This window comes from Bolinopsis microptera, chromosome 8 (genome assembly GCF_026151205.1).
Source record: "Bolinopsis microptera isolate Bmic1 chromosome 8, MBARI_Bmic_1.0, whole genome shotgun sequence".
NCBI lineage: Eukaryota > Metazoa > Ctenophora > Tentaculata > Lobata > Bolinopsidae > Bolinopsis > Bolinopsis microptera.
The window spans coordinates 10,608,308-10,622,554 of NC_087079.1; the positions used below are offsets into that span (position 1 = coordinate 10,608,308).

The 14,247-nt window shown below is 40.4% G+C and overlaps 3 protein-coding genes across 3 annotated transcripts in view; 1 reads left to right on the plus strand and 2 right to left on the minus strand.

Annotated features, from left to right (window-relative positions):
* LOC134820000 (nuclear pore complex protein Nup98-Nup96-like) overlaps positions 1 to 14,247 on the plus strand; it is a 33,289-nt gene that overhangs the window by 6,411 nt on the left and 12,631 nt on the right. The window contains exons 11-12 of the mRNA XM_063830169.1: positions 5,243 to 5,357; positions 5,503 to 5,641. Coding sequence (XP_063686239.1) covers positions 5,243 to 5,357; positions 5,503 to 5,641 — 254 coding nt within the window. The remainder of the gene's footprint in view (positions 1 to 5,242; positions 5,358 to 5,502; positions 5,642 to 14,247) is intronic.
* On the minus strand, positions 669 to 2,419 carry LOC134820008 (superoxide dismutase [Cu-Zn]-like). The gene is made up of 5 exons (XM_063830180.1): positions 2,225 to 2,419; positions 1,563 to 2,048; positions 1,392 to 1,439; positions 1,161 to 1,280; positions 669 to 1,021 (listed from the first exon to the last, which is right to left on the minus strand). The coding sequence occupies exons 1-5, from the start codon at positions 2,328 to 2,330 to the stop codon at positions 966 to 968; spliced, it is 816 nt and encodes a 271-aa protein (XP_063686250.1). The 5' UTR covers positions 2,331 to 2,419; the 3' UTR covers positions 669 to 965.
* Positions 3,656 to 4,944, minus strand: LOC134820011 (superoxide dismutase [Cu-Zn]-like). The gene is made up of 5 exons (XM_063830187.1): positions 4,808 to 4,944; positions 4,461 to 4,703; positions 4,286 to 4,333; positions 4,041 to 4,160; positions 3,656 to 3,909 (listed from the first exon to the last, which is right to left on the minus strand). The coding sequence occupies exons 1-5, from the start codon at positions 4,917 to 4,919 to the stop codon at positions 3,854 to 3,856; spliced, it is 579 nt and encodes a 192-aa protein (XP_063686257.1). The 5' UTR covers positions 4,920 to 4,944; the 3' UTR covers positions 3,656 to 3,853.

Genomic DNA, 14,247 nt, shown 5'->3' on the forward strand with positions numbered 1-14,247 from the left:
AATTACATAATTGAATAATACTATGCCTGCGACTGCGCAAATCAATAAAACCCTGCACAGTATGTATCAATATGAAGTCCAATCTAGTAATGTTCAGATTAAAATGGTTATAAAATACTCTTGGTAAATTTTACCAACAAGCGAGGAAAATAAACCGGTGTGTTTCAAGTATTGTAACCGTAAGCCTCAGAATAAGTTTAACATTCCTCGAATTCCTGGCGGCAATATCCGAGAATTTATTGATGGTATTTCATGGCATCTAATTGTATCTGATACTTTTTTCTGCGACTTTTTTCTGCGAAATTTTCTGTTCACAAAGTAACAATAGTCATGGTCACCACGAACACTTTTCACGCACTTCATTATTTATATCAAAATTTACAAAACTTATTTAACGCAAAGTTGAGCGCTATTAGTTAACGTAAATTGAGTAATCTCGCTATTTGTAGTCAGGATGATAACTACACTATTAATCAATACTTACTTACTTAGCAAACGACTTGGTCACCTTCTTCACAGTATCAGACAGATTGTTTTAATTAAATAACGTTTAGGACAAAAGGTAGATCACTGCAACAATTTCCGTGCTCAGTTCATTGAAACTACAGTCTGAATGATTTAATGATTGGGATAGTCAGGGGATATAGATAGTCATTTAAACGCTTCAATTACGAATTTTGTAATTATTTAATCGATAAAAAAGTTCATCTAAAATTCAATCACAAACCCGATAACGTCAGGAGTCAAAAATAATTTTAATTTTTCGTCATAAAACGAAAAAAAAATCTTAAACTGAAAATAAAAATCTCTTATTCAATACATAAAAAATTTCAAAAATTCTCCCCATGCAATATCACGATGTTTCATTCAATTCTATTATCCATAAAAAGTCCAAGTTTCAAAAGAAGTTTGATTCTAGTGTTTTTCCAGGTCACGAAATAGTTATGGTGACAGGTTTCCTCTGCTCATTCCAGAGTACAACACGCTAAACGGTTTCCTGCATTTCCAGTCTTACGGCTCCCTGTAATCAGTCACATTAGAATATCTCAAAATAGTATGTGCAAAATAAAATGTTAGTCCTTATACGACAAATTTCATCAAAAATATTTATAAAATTCTCTGAACTGTGTCCTAAGAATTGTGAACAATTGATCCATTACCTTCGTCTCCACCAAGACCCAAGTCATCTGTACCCACATGTAAAATTACTGTACGTCCTCTAAAAGACTTGTCTCCTTCCAGAACAAATCTATCTTCTTCTACGTAGTGATTTCTGGTATCTATAGTCAATTGAAGATATTTAGATCTTGGAATTGAAGTTTTTTCGAAACAATTTTCGAATTAGGTCAGACCAGAATGTAACGAGAAAAATGACGTAAAAACTCACTTACGATCAATTCCCTGACCCACTGTATAATCAATTTGGTGGAAAACAAAGCCTGAAAAAGAGTTTTGGTTTAGGTTTGTTATCTTATCAAATCTCTCACGGACACTATTTAGGAATTGGGAACGACTTGTAATCCAATGAATTATAAAGATTGCACAATGTTATCTCAACTTACCATCCCTTGCGATCGCATTCCCGAAGTCTCCAACATGATGAGAAGCTGCTGGACCACCCGCTGCCTCTTGGTGAGCTCCGTGCATTGCTACGTCCATTGCTACGTCCATTGCTCCGTGCTTTGCTCCGTTCATTGCTTCGTGCTTTGCTCCGTGGTGTGCTCCGTGCTCTGCTTGCGCTCCGTGCTTTGCTCCGTGGTGTGCTCCGTGCTCTACTCCGTGGTGTGCTCCGTGCTTTGCTCCGTGCTTTGCTCCGTGCTTTGCTCCGTGGTGTGCTCCGTGGTGTGCTCCGTGCTTTGCTTCGTGGTGTGCACCGTGCTCTACTCCGTGAGGGTTGAAGTGGCCTCCAGCCGTCGAACAATCATGGCCACCTTCTGCGACGGGTAGTGTATGGACATGAAAGCCATGTTCCCCGTTTAGCCTTGGGTGCTGAAAAGCTAATAATACTCTCTGCTTCTCTCCCGGTGTAGATGAGAAGGTAACTCTTCCTAAAGAGGGAAAACATTATAGGAGCCAGGCCATGAAGCTGTTGTTTAAAACAGGGCGGCATCTTCAAAGGATACAAACGACTATGTATGATGGTCCGAGATTATTATCATAAATTATGTTTAATCATAGGTTAAATTAAATAAATAAGTAATTAACATCGAAAAGGAAAAAGTACCAATCTCAGTCCCTTCGTTATGAATCTTCATCAGACACGATGCAGTCTGATCGTAAGTCTGCTCTGTTAGCACAAATAAGGCTGCACATATCACAAGGAGTAACATCTTGCTGCAACGAAACGAAAAATATAAACTCGATTTAAGTCCATTTTGTTGGTTGCAAGCTTAGGGTCGGATCCATGCGTTAGTGTGGTGGCCATTCATCAAGCTGCACTGTACTGTATCACGCGGTAACATGATTAGTTTAGTCGAATCGGGCTTTCAATTATTCAAAACTTTATAAATGACTTTCAAACGTGACTCGTGAGTAGAACGTGGGCGGAACCTGCAGTTACAGTTGTTTAACTTGCAAGAAACAAAGGAAAAAATTCATTAATTCGTGGACCAGATAAAGATTATAATTTAGCCGTTTTATCTGAATCCAGATCTAATTTTGTTCCGATTAAAATGGTCTTAAAATGGTCTTGGTAAATGTTATCAGCGAACGAGGAAAATTTAACTGAATCGAATTATAAAATTTTGTCCCGTACGAGAATCCCGACGGCATAACCATTTCATAATAATGTCATAACCATGTCAGACAGTGCAGGTGTCATAATCATGTAATAACTGAAAAGTGGTCACTAGCCGGTCACTAGCCAGTCACTAGCTAGTCACTAGCTAGTCACTAGCCAGTCACTAGCCAGTCACTAGCCAGTCACTAGCCAGTCACTAACCAGTCACTAGCCAGTCACTAGCCGGTCACTAGCCAGTCACTAGCCAGTCACTAGCCAGTCACTAGCCGGTCACTAGTCACTAGCCAGTCACTAGCCAGTCACTAGCCGGTCACTAGCCAGTCACTAGCCGGTCACTAGCCTGCTACTAACCAATGTGCACTGATGCTTAGTCGGGTGAGGCTAACTCTATCGAAATAGTCTTGGACCTTCATACATCTTCTGGGAGAACTCTTATAGAACAACATAGCTCCAGACTATATCACCAAATGCATCGACATCAAGAGTCAACCTGTACGTGTGCTACGAACTGAACAAGACTTTTTCCTCCTAAATGTTCCTCCTGTCTCAAATTATAGTAAAACTGAGAGAGGTTTCAGTTACTGTGGACCCTCAATATGGAATCAGCTTCCTTATCAATTGAGAACATTGACTGATATTGTCTTGTTTAAAAAGAGACTAAAGACTCAACTATTTGAAAAAGTGTTCATATAAGTACTGTATCATATAATATCTTTCTCATACAAACCATACTTCACAAAATGCTAGAAGTTCTTATGTACATGTTCATGAGTCGCTTTAGATGGCTTGAACTGAATCTTTGGATTTTGAGTTCTTTTTGGCTATAAAGCGATGTATAAATTTCTAGTTATTATTATTATTATTATTTTGTTTGTTCAGGTGTCAAAAATAATTAAAATTCTGTTTTAAAACTAATAATCAAAATATATTATTCAATAAATCCAAAATTTCTGAAACCCTCGGCCTCCACATGCAATCTCACAATGTTTCATTCAGTTTAATTATCATTAAATCCAAGTTTCAAAAGAAGTTTGATCCGAATGTTTTTCCAGGTTAGTAGGTCACTAAATATTTATCCCCCTGAAAACTCTGATGGTTACACGTTTCCTCTGCTCATTCCAAAGTACAACATGCTAACCGTGATCCTGCATTACCAGTCTTTCGGCTCCCTGTAATCAGTGATATTTAAATATCTCACAAAAATAATAAAACTGTAGTCAGTACAGAACAAATTTCAACAAAAATATTTATAAAATTCTCTGAACTGTGTCCTAAGAATTGTGAACAATTGATCCATTACCTTCGTCCCCACCAAGACCCAAGTCATCTGTACCCGCGTGAAGGACTACAGCTCGTCCCCTGATAGAATTTTCTCCGTCCAGAGCAAACCTATCTTCTTCTACGTAGTTATATCCGGCCTCTTGTGAATTGAAGATATTTAGACCTTGAAGTTGAAGTATCTTTCGTAATTTACTAATGATTTTCGAATAAAGTCAGACCAGAATAACTAGAAAAATAATGTAAAAACTCCAAATTTTCACTTACGATCAATTCCCGGACCCACTGTATAATCAATTTTCTCTAGAACAAAACCTGAAAAAAGAGTATTGGTTTAAGTTTGTTATCTTATCAAATCACTCAAGAACACTATCATTTGGGAATTGAGAACGACTTGTAATCCGTCGGATTATAAAGATTGCACCATGTTATCCCAACTTACCATCCCTTGCGAGCACATTCCCGAAGTCTCCAACATGATGAGAAGCTGCTGGACCACCCGCTGCTCCGTGATCTACTCCGTCAGGGTTGAAGTGGCCTCCAGTTGTCAAACAATCATTGCCACCTTCTGCGACAGGTAGCGCATGGACATGGAATCCATGTTTTCCGTTAGCTATTTTTGGGTGCAAAAAAGCCAGTCTTACTCTCTGTTTCTCTCCCGGTGTAGATGAGAACCAGACTCTTCCTAAAGATGGAAACCATTATGGGAGCAAAGATGCTGTTTTTTAATTCAGAAAAATCCGGTTTACGAGATTAAAAAATGTTCAAATGATTAAAAAGAAAAAGTACCAATATCAATCCCATCGACATCGTTATGAAGCTTCATCAGACACGATGCAGTCTGATCATAAGTCTGCTCTGTTAGCACAAATAAGGCTGCACATACCACAAGGAGTAACATCTTGCTGCAAACAAATGGAAAATATAAACTCACTTCAAATCTACATAAATGAAAGGCTTTTAAACATCGGGACGCGATTTGTTCAGAGTGGAAGCTGCACGGAACTTACAGTAACAGTTCCTTGCTTAACTCTTTAGAAGAGAGAAATTCACTTCTTAATTTCGGCGAGGAAAATATTCTATTCAACAACAAAGTGTTAAATGCTCTAATTAATACTAGAATATACCTGAATATTTTCTCGAGACTTGGAAAAGAGCTTTTTACCGATCATTGACATTAATTATTTATGTTAGTTATAAAAACTAGTATAATTTTATTTTCAGAGATAGTAATGGATACAACAATGAATACGATAGTATCCAACCGAGAACAAGAACAGCCTGATAACATCCGACCCAATCTTAACACCACCCCAATCAAAGACATTTCACCCATCAGGTTTATTATTATTATCACAAATCGTATTTGTTTACTTCTCAAAGCAATCAACTTAGAAAACATGACACCAGCAAATCTCAAAGATCGCCTTTTTCAAACATTGTTAGCGTTCAAAGGCATGTCCTAATCCTCGAAATAATCCCAGAAAGTTACCATTCGACGACACACACGCGGAGATGATAGAAGAAGCGGACACCTCCGCTACAGAACCAAACATAGTCGCTCTAAAAACAGAGAAATCTTCGCCAGCAAGGGAAGAAAAGTTAGCAGACACAACTATAACTGTAAGTGATAAGTTAGCTTTGTAATTGTAAGAATTAAACGCATGATTTAAATAGTTAGCCACACCTGTCATGAACTGTCACAGTGTTACACAATGTTGGGTTAAATAATTACGATAAATTTGCTATTATCTAAGCTTGTTATTATATTATGTGGTTGAGACTTGAGAGATGAGACTGGCACGACTAAAACGAAAGTGCGGAGCAATGTTGTTTTGGCCGTGCTGTTTTAAAAATGAGTGCGCCAGCTGGAGCATGAAATTGAACACCTAGAGATAAAGACCCAGTCCAAAGAGAACAATCAAGACTCAATTTAAATAAAACTTAACTCAATTTGACTTTCTTTACAATTTAAGAACATTGTACGACTAAATTTGACTTCAAGAAAGTTGAATAAATATCAGCTGTTCTGTACATTTGAACAAGCATTCAATATACTAATAAAATAATTCATAACGCTAGTTAGTAGCTATTAGCGATATACGTTCAATAGTTACTATACTGGTGAGCTACGACTGGGCTACGACTCTAATAATAAATAATTAAAAAAAACACATCAAATCATCAATGATAATATCGAACGTTTGTGTAAAACTGAAGCAAACATTGAGAAGCAAAACAAGTTCGTTAACTAGGTATATAAGCGTATAGTCCCATAATACTGTGTATACATTTAGTACAAAAGGCCTCATTATAGAGCTGTAGCTGTACGTGACCATATAAGGAGCTGTACGTGACCATATAAGGAGCTGTACGTGACCATATAAGGAATAGTACTACACTTTCCTACAACTTCCTGAAACTAACCTCTCGTTATGATATTTCACGACAGTTGGTCGTTAGTCTCCAGTGTGAACCGTTTAGAGGCACAAACTGACTGGCCCTGCAGTCTAGTCTGCACCACGAGGTTATGCCTTTTAAAAAACTCAGTCATAGAAATGGATTAAAAAGGGGGCCTTTAGAAAGCCGCCTTCTAGTTGTAGAGCTGTTCAAATCCAGTGGTAATTGTAAAGAACAACAAGGTTTGTGGACTCAATATTTCAAGCTTACCGGCTAGGCTCTAGTCAAAATCAAAGAATTTAAATTATGAGCAAGTAACTGGAATTGTTTTGGTCGCTATAGAATGTCTTCAAAGTTGATACAAAAGTTCACGAGCCTTACTGTCCACACATAAACAAACTTATTTGCAAAGTAGTGAAAGCTTGATAACAACTTACCTATATACCCAACATAAGAGCTTATTGTTACTACTACCAGCTATATGTTAGTTGTTTCTAGTATTAGAGATCAAATGACCAGCTGGGGGGGGGGGGGGGGGGGGGGGGGGGGGGGGGGGGGGGCCAATGACTACTTTTGGGGACTTGGGGAATTACGTCAACGATTTTACCCCGAGTCCCCATGATTTTTAGTCCCCATTAGTCCCCAAAAATCTCCATTAGTCCCCATTTAGATTTCAAAAAATCTGGCTTCTCCAGACCAGATCGTAAACTTCTCGAGACTGAAGTCTAGAATATTTATAAATGGTCACTGGACATTCCTGACTTCTTGGGAGCTACTTTAGGGCTGTTAGAGTACCTCAGGTAAATTAAGGGAGGGGGCGGGGGCGACTACCAATGACAACATTGAGGAGAAATATTGCATATATACGCTTATTTTATCAGATTGATCTAGTAGCATCGTGCAAGGAGGAGTAACTGTAAGATTCTAATCGATAATCATTTTCCCCGATAATGTCCATGCTGATGGGTCAAAAGATGGGGGGGGGGGGGGGGGGGGGGGGGGGGGGGGTCCAACTACAAAAATACGAACGCACCCCTAAAATTTCAAATTCGTATTCGTATTTTTTCGTATTTTTTACAAATCGTCATTTTGATAAAGGGCACTTTCAAAAACTATGTTAACGAATCTGTCACGGGAAAAATTTCAACTTCTAGAAGCTCTCATTTGGTGGATAAACTCAATATTTTGATTAAACTTTTTTTCAGCATAGGATTTGCGATAGTTCAACTTTTACAAAAAGAATTAAATGTCTACTATGTCTATGAGCAGAGATACACGCATTTAAATCAGGGCTAATAATGGTGGATATACTTTTCAGATGGGTTTGGTGGATATATCATTTGTTGGCCTGTAACTTTACGTGTGGTTAATTTATGGTGATTATTTAAAGATAGAATTGTAGCAAATCGATATGCCTCTATGATAAAAGGCGAAAATAAAGAAAGATTTCAATTTTAAGGCTAGATATGGTGGATAATAAAACGATGAAATAAAATTCAATACCGAAAATTTTCAACTGAAAAAATTATATTGGTCAACAAGTTCACCAGCTTTACTCAGTGAACGGATCAGGTTGGAAATCGTTTCAAGTTTATGATAGCATAGAAGATTTAATTTTTAGGCCATTTTTGGTGGATATATTGGAGCTTCAAGATTGATTGGTTCGATGGTGAATATAAAGCACTTAGAAGCCAAAGAAGAAAAGCCGAGACAAAGTGGAAAATCTCCGGATCTTTAACTGACAAGAAACACTATGAATCAATCAGAGAGCAGTGCACAGAACTCTCAGACAGGAAGAAACATGAGTTTTTCAAAGTCGAATTCATAAAGCATTCCTATTCTTCTAAGAGTCTTTTTAGATTTGTGGACACCTTTCTTGATCGGGATAAAAGCATTGTGTTGCCTTCGTCGGAGTCTCTCAAGGACACAGTCGAAAACTTTAACGTATATTTTCAGGAGAAAATAAAGGCAATACGGAATAACTTTGATCATGTGGAGTCTGACGATCAAACGCCCTCTTACTGCGGAGAAAAACTAGCTGAGTTCTCTCCAACTACTCTGGAAGAACTAGAGGAGATAATCAAGGCATCTGAGATCAAGTCTTCTTCAATTGACCCTCTACCTGCAAACATCTTTAAAGAAAACCTTGAGGTTCTACTACCCGTCTTAGTTGACATAGTAAATGCTTCATTATCTTCTGGCAGTATTGATGGCGCTAAACTAGCTCATATCACACCCCTGATCAAGGGCCAGGGATTAGATAGAGATAATCTCAAGAATTACAGACCAATATCTAACCTTAGTTTTGTGGGCAAGTTGATAGAAAGAGTAGTGCTCAGGCGTCTAAATGAACATCTAGAAAACAACAACCTGAACATCCCACAGCAGTCTGGATACAAATCAAAACACAGCACCGAGAGTCTGCTTGTGAGAGTTGTTAACGATCTACTCATTGCATCTACAGAAAGCAAGGCAACTGTTGTTCTTCTCCTAGATCTCAGCGCAGCTTTTGATACAGTTGACCACTGCAAACTACTGAACATCCTCAGAAATGAGTTGGGAATAACAGGGACAGCTTGGAAATGGGTTCAGCAGCTTCCTCACAGGTAGATGTCAAACGATTAAAGTTGGGAAATGAGGAAACTTATGAGATAGTGATTAAGTTTGGAGTCCCACAGGGCTCTGTGCTGGGGTCCGTCCTGTCAACATCTACATTCGCTCTTTGTACTCAGCAGCACATGATTTGAACTTCTCCATCCAGGGTGACGCGACGATCATCAGCTGTATAAAAGTTTCAAGCCAAACGAGGAGCCCACCGTCCTTATCAACGATGTTCCCAAATGTTTCCAAGAAATTAATGACTGGATGAAAAAACATTATCTACAGCTCAATGCAGGAAAAACTGAGATTCTTGTCTTTGGGGACACCGCTTGTTCTCCAGCAGCTGTCTATAGGGGGCGTGTTTGTTAACTCTGAGACGTGTGTCAGGCTGTCACCTGTTGCAAAGAACCTCGGATTTCGTCTCGACTCTCAACTAAACTTTGGTGAGCAAATCAAGCAACTTAAACATCGTGTTTTCTGAAACTAAGAGACCTTGCTAAGATGAAAACATTCCTCACAACCAAACAGATGGGAACACTGACTCAAGCAATTGTAATCTCATCGCTTGACTACTGCAATGCACTTTACTATGGTTGTAGTCAAGCCTCAATTACGCAGCTGCAGAACATTCAGAACCGAGCATGCCGTCTGGTTTTTGGATTAAAGAAGAGAGACTCAGTCGAGGAGAAGCTCAAATCCCTTCATTGGCTCAAGGTGAAGGAGAGGATTGAGTTTAAGTTATGCTTACTGATTTTCAAAGCAGTCAATGGTGTTGCTCCTGCATATCTGTGTGATCTAGTAACATTTGTTAGTTCGAGTAGCAGAAGAACTTCCTCCTTACACCTACCCGTCGGATCTACAAGATCACACCCAAGAGCGTTTCAGACTGTTGCTCCGAAAATCTGGAACCAACTACCAATTGAAATTAAGACTTGTTCCGATGTTGATCTGTTCAAACATTATTAAAAACTCACCTGTTTAAGAAAAGTTATGGCATGAGCGATTAATTGACAATATAATACTTTATGTTATTTGCTTAAACTGTTTAGGATGCAACCTAATGTCATGATCTTTTTGAACTTATTAGCAATTAGACTGTTAGCTCGCTTCACAAGCATGTCATCTTCGTTCCAAAACTTTTTATGTCCTATGCATACACTCCTTGATAGTTATCTTGATCTAGTATCTTTGTTTCACACAATAGAGCATAAGTTTTGTGGTTTATCCACTGGGCTTAGAGTTTGTGTTTAAGCTACCAAATTTTATTATTATTATTTATTTAATTTTAAGTCAATTTCTGAGTCAATAATGCAGGTTATCCATTGTTAGACCCCAATTATCTCGTTTAGAAGCTGAAAATGTATACAATTATTGCTCTAGGGCCATAATGAATGGATATTATATAGTTTCATACGAACTTAACAAACTGTTTCCTTTCAGCCTTTAGAGCTGTTTTTGGTGGATAAAAGTACTAAAACGGGAAAATTTGCTTTTGTATCCACTATTTTTGGCCCTAGATGTGTTCTATCATGAAACTACAACTGTTTCTAGATAGAAAATCCCCTTTGCTGAGTCAGTTCAAAAGAATTTTCAGTCCAAGACGACTTTTAAGGTTAAAATTGGTGGATATTAAATGTGAATAACCTACCTCAGTGATTGAAATAACAATTTCTTGACTGATAACGTATGTGATCCACTTTCAACGCCCAATAATTATATCTTAAGGTCGAAAGAGCTGAAAATCATTGCTCTTAGGTCGAAAAGAAGGGATATAGTTTCAAGTAAACGTTCCAAACATTCTCCATTTAGGGCCGTTTTTGGTGGATAAATGCCTAAGAAATTAGCTTAAAAACGGTTAAATTTGCTTTTTTATCCACTATTTCTGGCCTTAGATTTGCTCGATTATGAAATCATACACTGATATTGGTTTGTTTAGACCTTTTTCTTGTTCAGCACAAAATGTGATAAGCTCAAGCCGACTTTTAAGGCCAAAATTGATGGATATCAAAATATCCAGGTCGATAATTTAAGTATTTTTGAGTTAATTATCCACCAAATTGGCCCTGAATGCTTAAAATGCCATAGTACCTTATGCATAAATGTTCAACATCTTATATTTCATCTTTTTCAACTGTTTCTAATCATGATGATGTCTTATTTATTGATATTTTGGTAACATTTACGTGTTTAACTAATTAATATTGACTTATATCCACCAAAAATAGCCTTTTAACTTGAATCTTGTACTTCATAGTTGATGCCATAGATTTAACATTGCCTTTGCATCATTTTAAGACCAGTAAATTGATGTTAGCTAACAAATAACAGTCTTAAAAAAGAGGTAAAAAAAATATATACCAAATTTGGCCCTTAAGAAAAATCCCGGCCCTACTTATGAAATTATGAAGTTATAACGATTATTGTTAGGTCTCAATCATATTTTAGGAGTTTAGATGGAATTAAATATTTTTAAAGGCCACCTGAAGTGGATTGGTCTGTTTCACTTTTATCCACCAGATTTAGCCCTAAATCGAAACAAAAAGTGGCAGATAGTAAGGGTTAGGGTATAGCACACCATATCCTGGAGTTTCATCCCGTTCCAAAAATTATCCACCAAATTATGCCACAAAAACTGATTTTTGGCAAATTTTAACATTTTTTCCGTGACAGATGTTTTTGAAAGTGCCCTAAATAGAAGATCACACATCTTCGTAATTAATCAGATCTAAGCTCAACTTAGCAGTGAAGAAACATTAAAATAATATGTAAACCATCATGTATCATACATAAAACCTGGGGGTGCAACAACAAAAACGATGAACCCACACAAAATTTTGAAAGTCGCTCCCTTTTTATCGTTTTTAAAATTAAAATTTGGGATATATTGTGATCCTTTTTATGTTTATGAGGGTTGATGAGGCCAAAATCGAAATCGGAAAAATCGGAAAATTGAGAAATTTACAGAATCGATCTCTAAAACCTCTCAGAAGTGATATAATTCAATCAGAACCCCTACATAATACGTATGCTATATAATAGTATATATTGTGATGAGAAAACGAACCAATAGGACATTCCATTAGTATGTTTTATGTGTTTTTCCTCCCCCTCCTCAGTCCTCGTCCTCAGTCCTCCTCATAGTCGTCCTCCTCGTCCGCGTCTTCCTTCTCAGTCCTCCTCGTCCTCCGTCCTCCTCGTCTTTAGACCTCCTTCTCATCAGTCCTTCGCCAGTCCTCCTCCTCCTCCTCCTCCTCCTCCTCCTCCTCCTGAGTCTTCTTTCTCCTGAGTCCTTCTCCTGAGTCCTCCTCCTCCTCCTGAGTCCTCCTCCTCATCCTCCTCTTCCCCAGTCCTCATCCTTCCTCTTCTCCTCTTCCTTCTCCTCTTCATCAGTCCTCCTCCTCAGTCCCCTTCATAGTCGTCCTCGTTCTCCTTAGTCCTCCTCCTCCTCAGTCCTCCTATTGAGTCCTCCTGAGTCCTCCTCCACATTCCTCTTCCTCCTCATCAGTCCTCCCCCCCAGTCCTCCTCTCATCAGTCCTCCCCCAGTCCTCCTCCTCCTCAGTCCTCCTCCTCCTTCCTCAGTCATCCTCCTTCTCCTCAGTCCTCCCCCAGACCTTCTCCTCCTCAGTCTCCTCCCCCCTCTTCCTTCTCCTCCTCAGTCCTCCTCCTCCTCAGTCCTCCTCCTCCTCCTCCTACTCCTCAGTCATCCTCCTCCTCAGTCCTCCCCCAGACCTTCTCCTTATCAGTCCTTCGCCAGTCCCTCCTCCTTCTCCTTCTTATCAGTCGGCCTCCTCCTCGTCCTCGCTTTCGTCCTCAGTCCTCAGTCCTCCTCGTCCTTTTTCCTCATCCTTTTACTCCTCCTCCTCCTCGTCAGTCGTCCTCAGTACTTCTCCTCCTCAGTCATGCCCCCAGTTCTCCTCCCCCTCCCCAGTCCTCGTCCTCAGTCCTCCTCATAGTCGTCCTCCTCGTCCTCGTCCTCCTTCTCAGTCCTCGTCTTCCTTCTCAGTCCTCCTCCTCCTTCCTCAGTCCTCCTCCTCCTCCTCAGTCCTCCCCCAGTCCTCCTCCTCAGTCTCCTCCCCCTCCTCCTTCTCCTCCTCAGTCCTCCTCCTACTCCTCAGTCATCCTCCTCCTCCTCAGTCCTCCTCCTCCTCAGTCCTCCCTCGGACCTCCTCCTCATCAGTCCTTCCCCAGTCCTCCTCATCCTTCTCCTTATCAGTCGGCCTCCTCCTAGTCCTCGCTCTCGTCTTCAGTCCTCCTCGTCCTTAGTCCTCATCCTTTTACTCCTCCTCCTCTTCCTCAGTCCGTCTCAGTCCTTCTTCTCCTCAGTCATCCCCCCAGTTCTCCTCCCCCTCCTCAGTCCTCGTCCTCAGTCCTCCTCATAATCGTCCTCCCGTCCACGTCTTCCTTCTCAGTCCTCCTCTTCCTCACTTCTCCTCGTCTTTAGACCTCCTCCTCATCAGTCCTTCCCCAGCCCTCCTCCTCCTCCTCCTCCTTCTCCTCTTATCAGTCGTCCTCCTCCTCGTCCTCGCTCTCGTCTTCAGTCATCAGTCTTCCTCGTCCTTAGTCATCATCCTTTTACTCCTCCTCCCCCTCCTCAGTCCTCCTCAGTCCTTCCTCAGTCATCCCCCCAGTTCTCCTCCCACTCCCTCAGTCCTCGTCCCTCAGTCCTCCTCATAGTCGTCCTCCTTGTCCTTGTCTTCCTTCTCAGTCCTCTTCGTCTTTAGACCTCCTCCTCATCAGTCCTTACCCAGTCCTCCTCCTCCTCCCCCTTCTCCCTTTTTATCTGTCGTCCTCCTCCTCGTCCTCGCTCTCGTCCCTCAGTCCTCTCGTCCTTAGTCCTCATCTTTTTACTCTCCTCCCCTCCTCCAGTCCTCTTCAGTCCTTCTCCTCAGTCATCCCCCCAGTTCTCCTCCCACTCCTCAGTCCTCGTCCTCAGTCCTCCTCATAGTCGTCCCTCCTTGTCCTTGTCCTTCTTCTCAGTCCTCTTCGTCTTTAGACCTCCTCCTCATCAGTCCTTACCCAGTCCCTCCTCCCCTCCCCCTTCTCCTTTTTATCAGTCGTCCTCCTCCTCGTCCCCTCGCTCTCGTCCTAGTCCTCCTCGTCTTTGTCCTCATCTTTTTACTCCTCCTCTCCTCCTCTCAGTCCCTCTTCAGTCCTTCCCTCCTCAGTCATCCCCCCAGTTCTCCTCTCCTCCTCAGTCCTCGTCCCTCAAATCCTCCTCATAGTCGTC

What these genes read in the sequence shown, in the direction of transcription:
- LOC134820011 (XM_063830187.1), bottom strand. Translation starts at nt 4,919, where the DNA reads ATGTTACTCCTTGTGGTATGTGCAGCCTTATTTGTGCTAACAGAGCAG. An exon ending in GAATGTGCTCGCAAGGGATG is followed by an intron (nt 4,334 to 4,460) that starts GTAAGTTGGGAT and finishes CTCTTTTTTCAG; the next exon opens with GTTTTGTTCTAGAGAAAATT. An exon ending in AGTGGGTCCGGGAATTGATC is followed by an intron (nt 4,161 to 4,285) that starts GTAAGTGAAAAT and finishes TCAATTCACAAG; the next exon opens with AGGCCGGATATAACTACGTA.
- LOC134820008 (XM_063830180.1), bottom strand. Translation starts at nt 2,330, where the DNA reads ATGTTACTCCTTGTGATATGTGCAGCCTTATTTGTGCTAACAGAGCAG. An exon ending in TAACGAAGGGACTGAGATTG is followed by an intron (nt 2,049 to 2,224) that starts GTACTTTTTCCT and finishes TTCCCTCTTTAG; the next exon opens with GAAGAGTTACCTTCTCATCT. An exon ending in AGTGGGTCAGGGAATTGATC is followed by an intron (nt 1,281 to 1,391) that starts GTAAGTGAGTTT and finishes AATTGACTATAG; the next exon opens with ATACCAGAAATCACTACGTA.